Genomic DNA, 17,589 nt, shown 5'->3' with positions numbered 1-17,589 from the left:
TAATCAATGGGTCACAGCAAGGGCTGTGGCTCCACTGACACTTCTGTCACTTTCCCTTTTTGACTCACATTTGGGGTGTGTTGGGATGACATGAAAACACGCCTTGGGGAGTGTTATGTAAGCGATACTGTGCAGCTGAGTGTGTGATGGTTGTGAGATGTAGCTACATGCCCCTGGTCTATAGAGACGGCACATGGCCAAAGCGCCAATGCCTGAAACGTGCTGTTATCCTGTGGCAATTGCTCTCCTGCCTGTGACTTAGTCCACAAGGGAAAATAGCTTTATTTATTTTTAACTAGCGTAAAATAATATGAGCCATTTTAAACAATTTTAAAATGCTTAATGGACCAAATCAGGGTTATAATCAGCTAGAATTTGGCCAAGACGCCAGCGTTATTAACCTCCAGTGACAAGCGCCATGGCATCGTTAATGACCACTTCAGTGTCACGTGTCATCTGAACTAGGGCACTCTCAGCAGCACAGCGCTATGGTCACCCAATGGGGGCACCAGTTCAGCCATGACTCAGAGGAATGAATGCCACCTACTGAATCACCAGCTCCATTTCTTGTCGCACCCAGGCCTGTCTTGTCGATTTCCCGCCTAAGGAATGACCAGGCCTGCTGCTGCTGAGCTGGGGGTGTGATAAGATCTCAGCATAGATGGGGCGGCTGGGGGGAGAAGCTGTCAGGACCGTTATCACACACACAGAGCTGAGCAAATCACTAGCAGCCAATGCTTCTGTCAGGAGCAGTTCACGGTTTCCTGGAATTTATTTCGTATTTGAAATCCTTGGATAACTCTTGGTCTGTAGGTTGCTCACCAGCAGTTCTTGGAAAAGGCCTGATATTTGCCTTCTGGCTGGGTGTGCGCAGTTGTGCCGCAGAGGCTCAGCCCTGCACTAAAGATGATGTGGAACTGCATAGGGCTTTCATATGCTCAGGACAACTGCACCTGCTGGCCCCTCCTTCTCTCTGGGCAAAGCCAGGGCACGGGGCCCCCTGCTCACATCTCCTCTGGCATGTCGCGCACCCTCAGAGGCACCCAGCTCGCTCCAGCTGTCAGAATGCAGTCGCTGCACGCGGGAGACGGACTGAGACCATGCCCAGCTGCTGCAGGTGTGTGCTCAAGGAGTGGAACGCTTACATCCGATGCCCTTTTAGGCACCAATGAGTGGCCAGGTACAATCTGGTTTGAAGCCACTTACACGAGGTCACATAGCAGAGTGTCGTGGCACAGGGTAAACTAGGTGAATGGCCACTGAGGCACCAGGTCTGATCAGGGGGTGGGAGAAACGGAGATTTAAAAAGGGGAGGAAGAGGAAATCTCTTGGGCCCCCTTGCGGGTAACCAAAGCGAAATGCCATTCTGCACATGGGGAGGATACCACTATTGATCTATCTAACCAGCCCAGCACACTCTGCCGGACTCTGCGTCATGCCAGGCTGCTGTGTTTCCTGCAGAAAAATCTGTGGGCCTCTAGTGATGACTCAGTTCTAGTGGGATACCAGGTCTCGCTGATGTTACCAACCACCCCCATGCTTTTCCCTGGATCTCTATTACCAGAATCTCTGTGGGGGAATATGAAACTTCCTTGCTAGGGTCCTGCATTGTGCTAGAACCCCAGGAGGCAGAGGGAAGATTTTTATCTTTCTCGCTCCATATTCAGTGTCTGTGGGAAGTGCTGTCCAATGGGAAAGGGAAGGGAATCATCAGCATAGCCTAACTAGTGCACCAGACTGGCTTAAACGACTCACTACCCTAGGTACCACTGGGAGGGAATTTGCTGGGCAGTTTCTGGGGAATTTTTCTTCCCAAGCATTTTTTCCTGACAGTTGTGCATAGAACTGCTGCCCTCTGCTGGGGGCAGGTCTGAACTGCATGACTCTGCAGAGTGGAGTCCCATTTTTTTATTTTAGTTTTTATTCTTATTTTTATTGTGTTACTGCAGAGCCTTGGAGCCCTAGTTTTGGACCAGGACCCCATTGCTCCAGGTGCTGCACTAACACAGACAGAAAAGGCAGCCCTTGCCCGAAAGAATTAACACACCAGCTTGGGTAGAGGTGGAGGCTGTGGCAGGAAAGAAGCCAAGAGGCCTCTTGATTAGGAATGAATCCAAGAAACCTTGCACGTCCCTGTCTGCTCTTAAAGGAAGCCCTCCGCTTTATTTCCAATGGACTGGCTTTGTAATCAACAGCCCCCAACTGAGGCCAGGACCCTCAGGGAATTTGCTTTCTGACACTGTTCGTGGGATCTAGCCCTTGATCACTGTTACCCCCTTCTTGTTGTTCTGCTGGGCTTCAGGAGAACTACTGAGGTGTCATACAGCTATCTGAGCTAAGGGGTAGCTGATGTAGCAGCGAGAGATTCCCAGCCTGCCTGGGCTGTCCTACCCTGCACAAGGAAAGCTTCTGGCTGTCAGTACCATTCCTCTTGCCCTCACCCACTCCACCAGCAAGGGTTAGACTGTGCCCTAAGTCCATATTGGATGGGAGAAAACCGAGCTGCAGCAGGAAATGGTGCTGGCGTCTCTGGGCACTCTTCCTGCCGAGTTAGCCCTGAAGTAATGACCCAGTGTGGTGATCTGTGCTCCGCAAGGGGGGCAGGGGGGTACGGGTCTTCCAGAAGAGATGTAAAACTGGGGTTCTGGTGGCTTGGGCGCCTGGTACTTTTAGCAAGAGTCAGATGTTAACCCCAGTGGCCTGGCCAAACTCCAATCTGGGTAATTACATTCTGCCTCCTTGCCATTTCCTCTGGAGCTTCAACTGGATTCTGCAGCCTTCACTTCCTGTCCTAAACAGTTGTGTACTCTTACCAGGCACTGTTAGAGTGGTTGCCTCCCATCCCAGAGATGGCTGTGTTTCAGTGGGAGGGGCATGGGAAGCGTGGTCATGTGATTCCACACCAAACTCTAGCGTGGTGGTGTATTCCTGTTACAGCACGGCTGCTGCCTGTTGGGGGGTGATTACAAGAGGGGTGCACTCAATCTCATTCCCCGAACAATGAATCCTGTGCACAACTGGTCTGCTTTGATTGCTGTATCTATCACTGGGTGGTTTGACTGAGACTGACAACTGATAAGGTACAAACAAGGAGCAGGGTTTATTTAGGGACAGTTACAACACATGGGAAGGGATAGGAGAAACAATAAGGTCCCACAACTCCCAACGACACTGTCCCTACTAAAACAATAGAACCCGGGTATGAAATGCTGGAGTCGAGATCAAGCGGGGGGAGTGAACCCCAGGTCCACCAGTGGAACAAAACTCCACGGGCTCCCCAGTCTGTGATGTTATTTACAGGTTTCCTTCTCTCCCTCCTGGGAGTGTCGGTCACGATTCTGGGTGCTGGAACTGGATTCCCACACATAAGTAAGTCTCTTTACTCCTCCTCTCCTGTCCTGATGGTGAAGGTATACTTGGCTGCTTCTCGTCCTGGAACTCATCTACGTCTCGTGCTTGATCTGTCGCCGCACAAATAAACAGTCGCTAGCCACGCTACCACTGGAATGGGCAGCCCCCAACTATGGGCCTCGCTGCCTTATATAAGTTCCCAGGGGCTGATCCTACCCAATTGGAATACTGGGATTTTCCCGCCTTTCCCTGTTACCGGGTAGATTTCGCTAGCTGGCAACCTACCAAGCATCAGCACCTTGCTTGTCCGAGGCTCCAGCATAATATGGATTCCAAGTCCAAAATGGAGTCCTTCATCTACTTACATACCCAGTTAACATACAAGGAAGGGGCTGTACATAACTAAAACTATTACTTTAACCTAACAGGGGCATGCCGGATAACTGAAATCTGATGTGTGTGCATTGTTCCTAGTATTACTGAACTAACAAAGCCATTGTTCTAAGGATCCAAACACAACTGCAGGGCTAACCTGCTTACAGCAGGGCAGACCAAAGCCTAAGGAAAATTTCCATTACATTTATATAAGAAAATTTCATGCAAAATTTACAGTGAGCACCACACTACATCACCGGCTTTCCAATACATCAGTTCCTTCCCAGATCCATTAATGACTCCTATCCAAACATGTCAGTTCCCTCCCCTCTATAGTCCCTCAATTCTTCCCCTACCCCCCTCTTCATTTTCCATCTCCCCTACTGGTTGTCTCTTTGGTGGGGAGGGAAGGAATTGAGGGCTGGGAAGCAGCATAGCTGGCTAGAAGAGGAGGAGGTGGGTAACATAAGCAACCTGGCACACCCACCGCGACAGCTGGCCAAATGTCAGAGCCTCTGCAGGGATGGCTGGAAAGCTACGGACAGGGCATGGAAGCAGGTGGCTCTAGACAAAAGGACTGTTTTCCTCAGACATCTACCATATTTAATTGCATGGACACCATGTGGGTGTGGGTGTTGTTTCTGTCAGGAGCAATTGCTTCAGAGATTGGAGAGACAAATTCCCCATGAAACCAGATTTGAGATTGCCCCAGTGAACTATATCAAGGTCCCACCTTGGGCTGAATGGTGCGACAGAAACCTCCGTTCCCATTGTGACGTCTGGCAGCACCGGTGGAGGTGGCACGTGCAGAAGCCATGTGCCATGGTGGCAGGGATATGGCCTTCCTGTCCCCAAAGCAGCTCTTCCAGCCATGAACAGAATAATGCAAAGCCATTCACATGTGGAAATGGAGAAGAGGGGAAGGAACAATATCCACAAAAACCCTGGGCTCCAGACAGTTGTGGGGCATTTGTCTTTGAGATACACCCCCACCCACCCATCATGATAGGGGATTCCTGCTCTGAAGGAAGGGAAAATACCCAGGAGCTTTGACACTCTCCCCTGTGGGGGGAGAATCCTTCCTGCCTCCTAATATGGTGACCAGTTTATCCTGTGCATGTGATCAAGAGTCACAGCAGTGATGCAGCTAATCCTGGTTAGACCCTGAGATACCACTAGGCTCACAGAAATGGCTCACTTCCATACATCAGGTCTGCGGTCGCAACTTGGCCCCGGGTCCTTGCACCAATTCATCTCAGGGCTTTCAGTCATCTTTATCCCCTTTCTGGAGCTTCACACTGCTTGTAAGGAACCAGGCCCTCCCACTACGCCACGGACTCTATAGCCATCAGCCGTGGTCTGCGCTGTCCAACGCCTTGCTGCTGCCTGCCTGGACTTCTTCCTACCAGAGCCTTTTTTTCAGGCCTCCTCCCTGCAGTCTCTCTGCGCTCACCCTTCCTTTAGGGCCAGGACGCACTGGGCTCCCCCTGGAATCCCCCAACACAATCCCAAATCAAAAGCACAAACTCAGCCCTGTGCTGCCCACCTCGGAGCTGACCTGCCGCCCTCTCCGCTGTTCCTGCCTCAGCGACACACCCCAGGGCTCTCCTACCCTTTTAGCAGAGCTCCTCACTAGCAGAGCTTGTTCCAGCCCCGGGGCAGCTCCATGTCGCTCCTGGCCTCCTCCCAGACCCCTCTACCCCAGGTGAGGATCCTTAGGCCAACGCTGCCTTGGGCTGCCTCCGAGTCTCCACTCTAGTACCAAGAGCAGGATGGCAGAACGCTTCCCTTTGTCCCTGCCACCTCCTTCCGCTCAAGACTCACTCCTCCTCAACCAGCCTTTAGCTTTAATTAGGCTTGGGTGCTACCAAGCGGTTTAATTGGCCTCTCAGGCCCACATTCACCTTTCCCCAGCTGTGTGACCATCCCTGCCCCCCCTTAGGATTACCGCGCGACATTTCTCACAAGGCAGAGCGTAGTAACTAGACTCAGGCTCCAGTCGAAGGGCCATTCACCTATGTAGCTGCTAGATGTCAAAGGAAGAAGGGGGCAGGTTTCACCCTGTAAGACAGAACTGGTGCCTATTATAGAAACACACTGTATCACATTTCCTTCATCCAGTCCTGGGCCACAGTCCTCGTGACAAAGGGGCTTGCTGGGTCGTGCCTATGATGAGCTCAGTGTGTTCTTTTAGGAACACCCAGATGCGGGGACAGCCCTTCCTTTTTGCAAAGACAAGCTGCATTGGCTGCAGGAGCCCAGACTCTGCCTGTGATGAACACCTGGACCTGGCCAGTACCTTGGCAGCATGTCGCGAACAATCACAGAATGGCCTGCTTTCATGTGCTAGCCATAGCCCAGAAATGGGCAGGCCTCTTCCTTCTCCCCCACCCCACAAGAGAGCTCAGCTGCACCGGTGAGTCTGCTTCTAGGCACAGACGGAGCCAGAGATTAGTTGCCTCGCCTTTTCATGCAGGGCATGATCCTCCTCTCACACAGTGGCTACGCCTGCACTTAGAGATGGTGGGGGGAGGGGGCCCAGCTCATGTAGACATACTCACACTAGTTCTCATGGAGCGAGTGTGCTTCAACTACTAATGTAGCAGGGTAGCAGGGGCAGCAGCAGTGGTGTGGGTTAGCTGCTTTGAGTACAAACCTAGCTGACCCCCACCACTCACCACTGCCGCTGCTACCACGGCGACCCCTACTAGTGTTAGCACACTCATTTGAGGCGCGCTAGCTGGGACTCACACTCCTGCCCCAGTGCAGAGATAGCTGGTGGCGATCAGGAAGAACTCACTGGAGTCAGTGTAAAATGGGGATAAGGGAGAGGAAAACTAGGCCCCCCCAATTTGGCAGCTAAATATTGAAAGAAACATAGGCGCAGCCAGCCTGGCTCAGACCCAAACCCAGCCAGACCAGGAGCCTGTCTCCTACGGTGGCCAGCATCAGAAGGTGCAAGAGCCCCACAGCAGCAGATGTGAGCTAATCAGTGCCCCACCCCAGCTGCGTCTCTGCTAGCTTGAGCGTGGCTAACCCCTGACGCATGAGGTTTAATATGCCTTCCAGAATTTGGTGTCCTTAATTACAATAACCAGATGGTCTCATTATCTATATAAATATCCAGTCCCTTTTATAAGCTTGTTAAATTCTTGGCCTTAGCGGTTTTCTGTGGCAGCGGGTGCTACAGTTTAATCACATGTTGTGTGGGAAAAGGATTTCCTTTTATGGTTTTTGAATACCCCACCTTTTAATCTCACGTCTCTCGTGTTAGACGACAGGGAGATCAGACGTTCCTGATCACCCTGCTCTATCCCAGTATTTCATGGCTTTCTATGAGGATTTGTCTCTTTTCCAAGGTAACAAGCCCAACCTTTCCAATTGCTCTTCAGGAGAGTTTTCCCAGGCCCCTGGTGGTTCTCAGTGCCCTTCTCTGAACCACTTTAGTGCTGCCCTGTCATGTGAGAGATGGGGTGACCAGTGCTACACAGATGAAGCCACACCACTGAATGAGGGCATTGTAACCTTTCTCCATGTAATTTTCCATCCCGTTCCTTATGCATCTGGAGCCCACTAGCAGTTTTGATCACAGCTGCACATAGAGCAGAAGTTTCATTGAATTGCCGCCAGTGATGCCCCTGTCCCTTCCCCTGGAGACTTCACAGCTCACAGCAGTGTCCAAAGCAAACCTTAGCTGGAGAAGTGTAGGCTGAATTTGTCCTCAAAGAACCCCCTTATTCCTAACTGATGGGCCTGTACTTGAGTGGTGCCAGGTCCTGCATGAGCTGGTTTCTGTGTGAGGCTCTGAAAGGGAGAGGCGGCCTGGCAGTGGGTTCTTGGGCTAGGGCGAGTGAGAAGATGCCTGGGGCATTCTCCCCTGGTGAGTGGGGGGCACTTTGCAGACTGCTTATGTTTGGTGAGATTCCCTTTTAAGCACATCCTGAGACTGCTTACAGGAGACGTGAGGCAGGAGAAGCAGAGTTTGGAGGAGTGCCTCACCCTGCATGCCAAGCCACTCCATTATGCCATGTATTCTCAGCCTGGGGAGCTATGAAGAAACCCAAGGGCTCATGATTGTCCTCTCCTTCTTTATGGCTAGCTGGAAGGGCCTGGGTCCCAAAGCTTTCTTCTTTTGTAACGTGGGATCGTGGATACAAAGAGCCATCAAGCTGGGTGTCGTGATGCTTCCCTAGTCCACCACCATCTCCCCGTCCGGCTCGGGCACTGCACTATGCTTTCTGCTAGCAGCATGGAAATCAACAAGAGCCACCTGTGTGCATCTGAGGGCAACATTTCACTTCCCTTTGGAAATTAGGGGCACGACCTGGGAGCTCTCTATCCTTTCCTTCCCTCCCCGGGTTCTCCTACGTGGGGCCCAATCCTGCTCCCATTGAAACAAATTACAAAACTGTCATTGATTTCAACAGAAGCAGTCCCAGGGTGCCAGCATCTCCATGGACAGGCAAACAAAGCCAGCCGGGGAATGTGTTTGAAAAATACTGATTTTATTAGATGGGTTGATGTACAAGATGAACAATTTTCTCCAAATGCACTTATCATGAACATCTAATTGGGACTATATTACAGCTATGTAATTCCTTAGAATGTCTGTGTCCTGATTCCTGTTAGAAAAGAAGCACACAACAGTCATTTTAGGGATTTTTTCTCTTTTTAGCAAAATTTAAAGGTCTTCAGGCTCCCCGTTTTCATTCCTGATGCATTTCTTGCAACACAGAGACACATCGCGCATGTCACAGTTTTTGTTTTGTTTCTAAGAAGTTCATTTTGCTTAATAAAACAAAGACTGACGGTAGGAGCCTGCTGTGTCATCAGACTGTGCCAGGTGAGGTGGGCTTTGAATTACAGTCCTCTTTAGACTCACAATTACTTGCTGTGGCCATGCGAGTCATTTCAAGTGTCAAGGAGCTTGGGAAGAAAGGCCATCAGAAATGTGTCCGATTCCCACCAAGGGCTGTTGCAGCCAGCCAGAGCTAAGACTGGGCCTAGCTGGGTGCACAGTTAACAAACAAATGCACCAGAACATCTCCTCAACTTCTTATGTCTATTGTCTCCACTTTTTCTTAAGGGTCACATGATGTCAGTCCACAGTGGTTAAATGGGGAGTGTTTTTAAGAAGAGAATCTAGTGTAAATTATCAGATGGGAAAAAGATTATGATCAACGCATGAGCCCCCCGTGCTGGGCTTTTCAGCTAGTACTATGTTTTTGTCAGCCACGCGTGAAAGGTGAACTCATAAGATTACAGGAGATTTTCCTGAGTATATGCAGAGATCCTCATTGTCAATGAATGCTTACCCATCAGAATGTCAACTAACATGCCCTGTGTCTGTAGATAGCCATGCTTTACATCATCAACGCTGCCAATGTTCTTCGGTCTATATTGTGTTGGTAACACCAGCCACATCACAACCCTCACCTACACCAACACCCAAAAGTAGAGCAGTAGCTTTGTGGCTGGCAGGATGCTAGTGAGCTAGAGGGAGGAAGGAAGGACATGGGTATAGCGAAAAGAGGATGGCAAGATATGGAGAAAAGAAAAGGCAGGAGAAAGACTGAGGAAAAGGGGAATGGAAAATGAACAGAAGAAAGACAAAAAGCACAGTGAAGAGAAACAAAAAGGCAAAGAATGAGCAGGAAGAATAAGGCACAGAGAAATAGAAAAGTTGAATGGATTTGTTTGCTTATGATGACAATAAAACATAATGCGATGGCAGAAGCAGTGGCCATAGTAGCACAGATCTGACAGTGTTTCTTTTTGTTCTCTCCTAAGAAAACCATGGAAACTAGGATGAGTGACAGGAGCAGCAGGCAAGCTTAACAGAGAACAAAGAGAGGCGAAAAAGAATGGGTGACCGTGAGAAAGAAGGATGAGGAGGAGGACTGGGGTAATGTAAACAGAAGAGAAGAAGAATAGAGGTAAATGGAGGAGGCAGCTCCACGGCTGTCTAAGACCTCGCCAGCATGTCCCTCCTATCGGTGCTATTTTGGATGCCAGTTTCTCTGATGCTTCTTCTTACCTTCATCAGCTGCCCCCGTTCCTTTCAGTGCTGTGCACAAAATCCTTTGACATGTAAACTGCCCTCTTGCAGTATTCATCTATGTACTTGTTTCTCCTCCAGTGCCCAGCCTTTGAGGATGGATTACCCACTCCTCCAGATGACACACGTGGACCAGGTCAGACACCCATGGAACAATGTCCACTAGCACTCACCTGGATTACTTTAAAAGACGGTTTCTTTGAAACTCAAGGTTTCAGCACCAAGAAAGCGGAATCTCTGACAGGTGTGAGATATGTTTGTTTCTGCTGCAGCCATCGCTCCATCTCTGTTCACACACGTGGATCAGAGACATGCTGCCTTTCAGACCCCATACCACACTCCCAGTGAGCTCTCCTCAGCACCTTCCGCATTCTTATCTGCTCAAGTTTCTTCTTTAAAAAGCCAACATGTCGCTCTTATTTCCCTTGTCTTTCTATTTTTGTCGTTCCCAGGAGGCTTTGCCTTGCTTTGCTTGGCATTTCATTGTATTCTTGATCTGGGGACAATAAGGCCCATAGGTATGGTACAGTAAGTGCTTCCACTCAGAAGGGTCTGTGAAGACCAGCGTCAGTTCTGATCCATTTGACGGAGAATAATGAAGAAAGGCTGCTTAGCTGACCTCATACACCATTCACCATCCAGGGCAACATCCACCTGCTTCTTCAGTTAGTGCTTAGCTCAACAACCACTCATGCTGGGTCACTGCAACCAATCAATACCTGCTTAGTGAAGAGGGCTCCCATACTTCCCCTGTGCTTTAGTTGTCATCTACAATGCACTATGTCTACAGGGAGGCTGGCACTGGTTCCGATGGCATTTTCTGCAACTCACAATTTTGGGTGTTGGTGTGTTGGGGCAGGTGAACAACATGGCGATGACAACAGATAAATATAGCTACTTGGCCCAGCCGATATAAGACAGGCTGGAGAAACCTTCTACTTCCTAACCTACAGCAAAAAGATTGGAAGAGAAAACAGTCACTAGTTGTGAAACGGAGGGTGTTCCTGTATTCTTCCAAACAGCACAACAACGCCTGGATCGGACGCTGAGAAAACATGCAACACTGGCATAAACAAGGTCAAAATGCAAATTGATTAACCCTCTGAGCCCTACCAATGTTCTTGCTTGACTTGCCAGCAATTGTGTGAAGCTAATGGCAAATGCATACACTAAGCATCCCACCGTGGCTCAGGCTCCGGGAGAGACCAGTGCTTTCAAAGGCTTTCTTCTGAATTTTCTTTCTTGAGATCCAGCCACTGTCTCTCAAATGTAACTCAGCTATCATCCTTCAGCTCCAGTCCATTTCTCCTTCTGAGACAGGCTTCCCATCCCACCAGGGATATACATTTGGTGTTAAAAATGCCATCTGTTCCCAAAGATTGGGCTGAATCCAGTCTAAACACAAACATGGGGTCTTTCTTTCCCTAACTCTGGGGGTAGGAGAGGACTAATAGCTGGACAAATGCTAAATAGTCTGAGTTACATCTCAACTGTCATCCAAGTAGAGCTCACAAAGAACTAAACCTGATGGCCTACAAGTCTTGGAAAGAAAAAACAGATTATTATCTATTTATAGGCATTTTTGTGGTCCTCATGCCTATATACAACCATCAAAAGCTGACATCTACTCTGCTGGATCTCTCTCCCCTCAGTGGTGCCCCTCTCTGATTCTCCAGGTCAAGGCATCAGAGCCTTCCTCCAGGTTACCGTTTCAGAATCGGTGTTTCTTACACCCTGTCTGCTTAATGTATACAAAGGTTGAACTTCTTGTTCTACACTCATGAACTTTAGGACCAGTGAAAAAGCATCTACAGTTTTAGTTCACCATTTGTTGTTTTTACTTACAGCTTAAACGTTGCTTTCTATTTAAAATAACAAAGATAAAATGTCAGGAATTCACAGTTCTTTATTCTCTTTCCTTTGCCCACCAAGCTTCCCTTGCCATTAAGGTCAATGACTCAAAGTCCTCGTTATACAGTAGCTCTTGCCAGTGTGGCACTCAAAGGGTTAATACACCATGGCTTCTTGGACAGATAAGACATAAGCTCATTCACCAATAGGAACACATGAATGATTACTTTAGGACATAGCAGGTTACGGTTTCCTATAGCGGTTCCTCGGGGTTTCACCACAGCCAGTTGTGTCACAGGAGAGAACGCTGGGCTTCTTCCCCAAGCCAATACTCCCCAAGAGATCAGGAAGCTCATGAGTAATGGCCCTTTCGATCTTCTCCAGGGAACACCCACCCATATATGAGCACTGCTGAGCCAGCAGCTTGAAGCTGCCAATGGGATTGATGCCGAAGAAGTCCTTATAAGCCTCGCGGTTGGGGAGATCAAACTTGCTGACGTTGGTCTTTGCTAGGATGGTCTTGAAGATGTAGAACTTGTCAGGATCTTCCACAATGTCCTTGAATACCAGCTCCCCATCACTGAAGAAGGTCATTTTGTCCTTGTAGGTTTGCAGATAGCGGTCGACCAGGAGGGCATGAATGCGGACCCGGATGGCATGTTGGCGGATGAAGGCAATCTTATTCTCCAGCCTGTTTTCAATCACCTGGTTAAGGTCTTCCAGGAGTGAGATCTCTTCTTTAAGGAACAAATCCTTGTGAGTTTCAGGGTGATATTCCGGGGGCCAGAAGGAACTGACATAGACTCTGGGAGGTTCAGTGACATTGATCAGAGGAGCCAAGCTCCAGAACAAGGCACCATAGACTCTCATAAGCTCCTGAGTGGCAAGACTGTCCGCTTTGTTTAAGATTATTCTTATCTGAGACTCACGGCCCTTCAGCTGGCGAAACAACATCTCCAGCTCCAGACCCACATCCAGCTTTGTAGGGTCAAAGACAACAAAGATCAGGTCAGCTCTGTCGATGAACCACTGGCACACGTCGTTGAATGGGTAACCTTTGGGGTAAAAGAGAGAAAAATCAAACAGAAATGTCCAGATCTCAGCGTCTAACACAGGACTGATCTATTCAGTCAACTGCCTGGATACGACACAAGACTATCTTGTGTCAGACCCCTTCACACCTACACCTAACGCAGTGGAAAATCTCTTGTTTCTCAGATACTCAAGCCAGCTCAGAATGTCTTGGCTTGAATATCCACAATTAGTCTATTCTCAGTTGGCACGGGTGCCTTAGCTGGAGTTCTCAGATAAAATCCTGGCCCCAGTAAAGTCAATGGGAGTTTTGCCATTTGGCCAAGATTTCACCCCTGGATTAATTAATGCAGGTAAATATCAGATTTTAATAGACAATTCAAATATTTTATTACTATGGCAATACTGCCTTCCACCTCTGGGCCCACTTGGATTTACACTCTGCTGCCCCCTACCGGTTTGGGGGATGTTTTACTTCTGGAATTAAATTCCTTCCAAGTCACTCCCAAACTTTCCTTTCTTCTGTAGCCTGCTGTTGGTTCTCTGTTCTCTGATTGTTTTCTAAGGCCATGCTTTAGCCACCCCACTTCTGCCTAATGTGTCTAGTTTATGGGGCAACAAACCCAGCAGTGCAACCCCAGGAGTCAGCTATGTTACCACAGAAGTGCTGATGTTCCAGCATTCCATCGTGTCCTGCTATAGCACAGGAGCTTTGGTAGGGGCCTGCATCAAAGGTTAAAAAAATGATGGACAAAGTGCAGTCCATAGTCTAAATACAGCCCAAAGGCCACAAACATCCCCATCTTGCGTAAATCTCTGAATATCGCACTTCCATATTAAAGAGGAAGGCTGCTGTATCTGCTCTATTTTGAGGCCCCTGCCCACCTGACATTCTACACACAGGTGAGCAGAATTTTGGTGCCTCTGCAATATAAAAATAAACACTGGGCTTTTTCCCATGACTCCTCCTCCCTGGACCTTCTCTGTGTGTGACCTAGTGGATACAGGGCTCAACTGGGCTTCAGGAGTCCTGGGTTCTGTTCCTGGATCAGTCCCTGGCCTGCTGAGCATTTTAACCTTTTTGTGCCTCCTTTTCCTCATCTGTAAAACAGAGATAATGATACAACCTTCCTCTGCAAAGCACTTGAAGATCTACTGATGAAAAACATTGGAGAAGAGCAAGGGATTGTTATCATCTCACATTTACATTGTGCCTTCTTTTTGGGGCTCTCTTAAAATGAACAAAGCAGATTACACTACCTCGTTCCTGTTGCTTGCGGTTTTCAATGATGCCCGGCGTGTCTACAAAGGTGACCCGCTCTAAAAGCTTATGAGGCACCTCTATCCCGATCAGCTTCTCCAGGAAGTTCTGCCCAAACTTTTCGAGGGGTGAGAAGGAGCGTGCGCTGTCAGCAGCCATCACGATGCCCTCAATGGTCTTCAGCTTCGGGCCATGCATGATGACCGTGAACTCAGAAGTGGTGGGCTCAGCCCCTGTCCCGTAACAAGAGAGGCAGAGCAAGTGAGGTATAAAGTCTAAGCTGTCCTGCTGGAAATGAGTCAGACCTGTGTCTGAAACTCTCTGGGGAGGATACTTCTTACTCATGAATACAAAGAGGGTGATCCAAATCAGGTATTGGCAGATGAGGTCAGAGAGCACCTTGCATTATCATGGACCTTGTGCCTTGTAGAGTGTCTTGAGGAAACGTAAGGCAAGTCTACGTTACAAAAATAAGTCTATCTAAGTTACGTTGACGGACAGCCACCGCAGTAATTAAATCACTTTGCATGTCCACACTACGCTCCTTGTGTCGGCAGCACGCATCCTCCCCAGGAACGCTTGCACTGATTGAACTGTCAGCATGGGGCATTGTGGGATGGCTTCTGTAAGGCAGCAACATTCAAAGTAAACAACACGGTGTCTACACTGACACTGCATCGACCTAGCTCCATCGACTTAAGCACTATGCCCCTCGTGGAGGTGGAGTTATTAAACCAGTACAGTAGGCAAGTTACTTTGTGGGAGCTACATTTGAGTGTAGACGCCCACAGAGATAGGGCGATGTGAGCTGCCTTATGTCAACCTAACTCTGTGGTGTAGACTAGGCTGTAGCTATTTCATGGGTGCAGGAGTTATTTCCTGCAGCGGTAATCTATACTGAGATACCATGAGTGTGAAAAGCACTAAAAAGGACCAATTCCTGCTCTGCTTTCTAATGCCTTGATTATTCCCATGCACAGATCTCAGTAGAGTGTTTAATTCAGCAGTGCAATGCTAGATATTTAATTCAGCAGTGCAACGCTCAGCTGTGTTCAGGGATCAAAGGGAGTGGGAACTGAGAAAAGGAGATAGGAAATGTCACTCCTGTTGTTAAAGTAAATTAATTGGCTCCATACGTGGAGGGGACGGATAGAAGAAAAGGGCAAGTCCCCCTTGTTAGCGGATTATTAGTCGGCTGGCCTGGAAGGTGACCTGCAGTGCGATGCCCTATTGGGCTGGAGGATCTAAGTCCTGAGCCTTGGCCCGCAGGAAGCGGGAACGCTGTGGAGGCAGATGCATGGTTTGCTTGTCGGGGGGAGGAAAAGGAGGAACTTCATTTCTCTCTCTGCAGCAGCCCCTCTGACTCTTACAGGAGCCAGGCTGTGTGACTCTGGAGAGGATGATTCAAGTCCTCCCTGACCAGAGTGGTGGCTGTCACCTAACAGCCTGGGGGGTTGTAATGAGTAAAAGAAGTGGCCTCCAAGGAAGGTTCAGAGAGCAGTTGGGGACAGTGTTTACCAGCCAAGTTCTGGCTGTAATTGAATGTACAAGTGGCAGGGCCTGCCTGTACCCTTTGCACAGCACATTAAGCAGAAACAATGGAAGAGGCAGCGCGCACGTTACCTGTGTAGAGCTGGTAGGGTGTGTCGTCCAGGCCTAGGAGGTAGTTTATCATGGTGGATTTGCCAACGCTCCACGGTCCCAAGAACAGCACCATTGGCTTGGAAGTAATCTCCCCATCTGCAGAGAGGGGAAATAACAAAAGGAAGTAAACAAAGGATAGAATCTGAGCTCCCTGCTGTAACGAATGTCCCATCTGAATAAAGAACAAGAGCTGCCCCATTGCAAACACGTAAGCGAAACGCTCCGAGCTCAGGGCAACGTTCCAAAGTTCCTTCAGCCATTCGCAAGGGCAGGGCATAGCAACTGCATTGCGCGGGGCCAGGGTCAAAGAGACGCGTGTGCACACATGCTGCTGATGCCTCTAGGGCTGTGCTTAGCCTTCCGAATCCCCGGTACTGGGACTGAATAGCGGGAACAGACAGTCTGGTCTGCAACTAACCCAGGTGCCAAAAGTTAGTTAAATCTGTGCTGGCGCTAAATAGTCCATCAGTCTGATCATTCGTCTGCGATAGGGAAGAAATTATTTGAACTTGATTGCGCCCCTCCCTGGCAACGCATCCAGTGGACGACCCCACCAAATGTGCATTGATTGTGGCACACAATAGGGTTACAGCCCTGATCCAACTTCCTCTGAAGTCAATGGAAAGACTCCCATTAACTACAGCAGGAGCTGGGGTGGACCTCGCTGCTGTAGAAGCTTCACACCTGAAGGACCACACACGTCTCAGTGGTTATGTAGAATTCTATTAAGTGGAGCTGGACAAATAAGGGTTAATTCCAAGATTTCCTAGTACCTCAAATTCAAAGCACCACCCAACAGTAAGTATTTAACTGATTCTACCCCTTCTGGCTATCTTGGATTACTGCATAAAAGTCCCCTCAAGATGACCTTTCCCAAATTACGCAAGGTCTTGAAAGGCACGTTTTTCTACTCAGTTTTGAAGACGTGTTTACTTAGTGAATTTTGAATGAGTTTTCGCAAGCCTCTTTTTACAGGCAGCAGTGTGTCCGCAAGCACGTGCACGGCCCTGCAAAACAGGCCCTCGTGCATGCCAAGTAGGCCGTTACACCTGCAATTATTTCTTTTGCGCAAGCAAATGAGCAATTTGTGTGGACGAGGGCAAGGTTTTGCAGGTGGAACAGATGTGCACACATTTTTGCAGGTGCCCCCTAATCAATTTGACATTTTGCAGAGGCTCCTGTGGCTCCGTGAGGTGCATGTTGCCAGATGTTAGGCTCTGCCAGCTAGTTTAATTGGTGGAGCTTTTTAAAAATGAAGTTATTTTGGTGTAAAAAGTAAGCTGCTGGGCACTGCACTCTGGCCATGTCCTCTTGATAAGCCAGGTCACTGTCTTCAGCTCCTACATTTTCTTGTCCTGGCATGGGGACGAGTGATGGCTCCACACCACCACGTCCCTGTTCAAGATCTTGCTTATTCCCCCCCCCCCGCTTTTGAGGCCTGTGTCACAGCTACCATTCTTCCAGCTGAGCACAGCTCTCAGTTGCCAGGATCCCCTTTATACGCACGGGCAAGCCGAGAGGTGGAAGGGCCAGGCTCAGCAGGTTGGCAAGCTGGAAGAAGGAGGCTGGCAGCTGGGCAGCATTACATACCCTCTGTAGGGGCCAGTAGGAAACTCATTAAGGGCCTGATCTTGCATCAAAACCATCAGTGGGAACTAGCCCTACCGAAGTCAATGGCAAGGATTACTGAGGGGAGACTGGTTCTGTAGCATGAGATCTGGGGGCCACCTGCTTGGAGACATGGACAACTGACATCACCCCAGGCGCCGCTGTGTTTGCACATCCAGAATTCAGGCCTGGCCCCCCTGGCACTTAGACAGAGAGAGACAAGCAACCCTTCCAGATGCTGAGGACGCTGTGCAAAGAACCCGTGAAGAGACACATGGACAGTCTGGGCCTCAGGACAACCCTTGAGGGAAAGAGTTGTGTGGGAGACAGAGATCAGGTACACGGCCAACGTAACCCATTCAGTGCAGTGTTCTGTCTCTCCCCCCGCCCAGTGGTGGCTGGACCACAG

The 17,589-nt window shown here is 49.1% G+C and overlaps 1 protein-coding gene and 1 long non-coding RNA gene across 3 annotated transcripts in view; both read right to left on the bottom strand.

Annotated features, from left to right (window-relative positions):
• Positions 1-3,076: 3,076 nt before the first annotated feature.
• Positions 3,077-5,606, bottom strand: LOC137155313 (uncharacterized). Its single transcript, XR_010920416.1, has 2 exons — positions 4,460-5,606; positions 3,077-3,461 (listed from the first exon to the last, which is right to left on the bottom strand). It is a non-coding gene; the product is annotated as an uncharacterized lncRNA (long non-coding RNA).
• Positions 5,607-8,210: 2,604 nt separating this feature from the next.
• Positions 8,211-17,589, bottom strand: part of SRL (sarcalumenin) — a 34,758-nt gene continuing 25,379 nt past the window's right edge. For both annotated transcript variants that reach the window (XM_067551120.1, XM_067551121.1), the window contains 3 exons: positions 15,552-15,668; positions 13,928-14,161; positions 8,211-12,690 (listed from right to left, as the gene is read on the bottom strand). In XM_067551120.1, the coding sequence (XP_067407221.1) occupies positions 11,879-12,690; positions 13,928-14,161; positions 15,552-15,668 (1,163 nt within the window). In that variant the 3' untranslated portion in view covers positions 8,211-11,878. The remainder of the gene's footprint in view (positions 12,691-13,927; positions 14,162-15,551; positions 15,669-17,589) is intronic.

This window comes from Emydura macquarii, unplaced genomic scaffold (genome assembly GCF_026122565.2).
Source record: "Emydura macquarii macquarii isolate MOO-44397 ecotype Brisbane River unplaced genomic scaffold, CSIRO-AGI_Emac_v2 contig_1348, whole genome shotgun sequence".
NCBI lineage: Eukaryota > Metazoa > Chordata > Testudines > Chelidae > Emydura > Emydura macquarii.
Note: the sequence above shows the minus strand (reverse complement) of the source record. Positions and strands in the feature narration are given on the sequence as shown.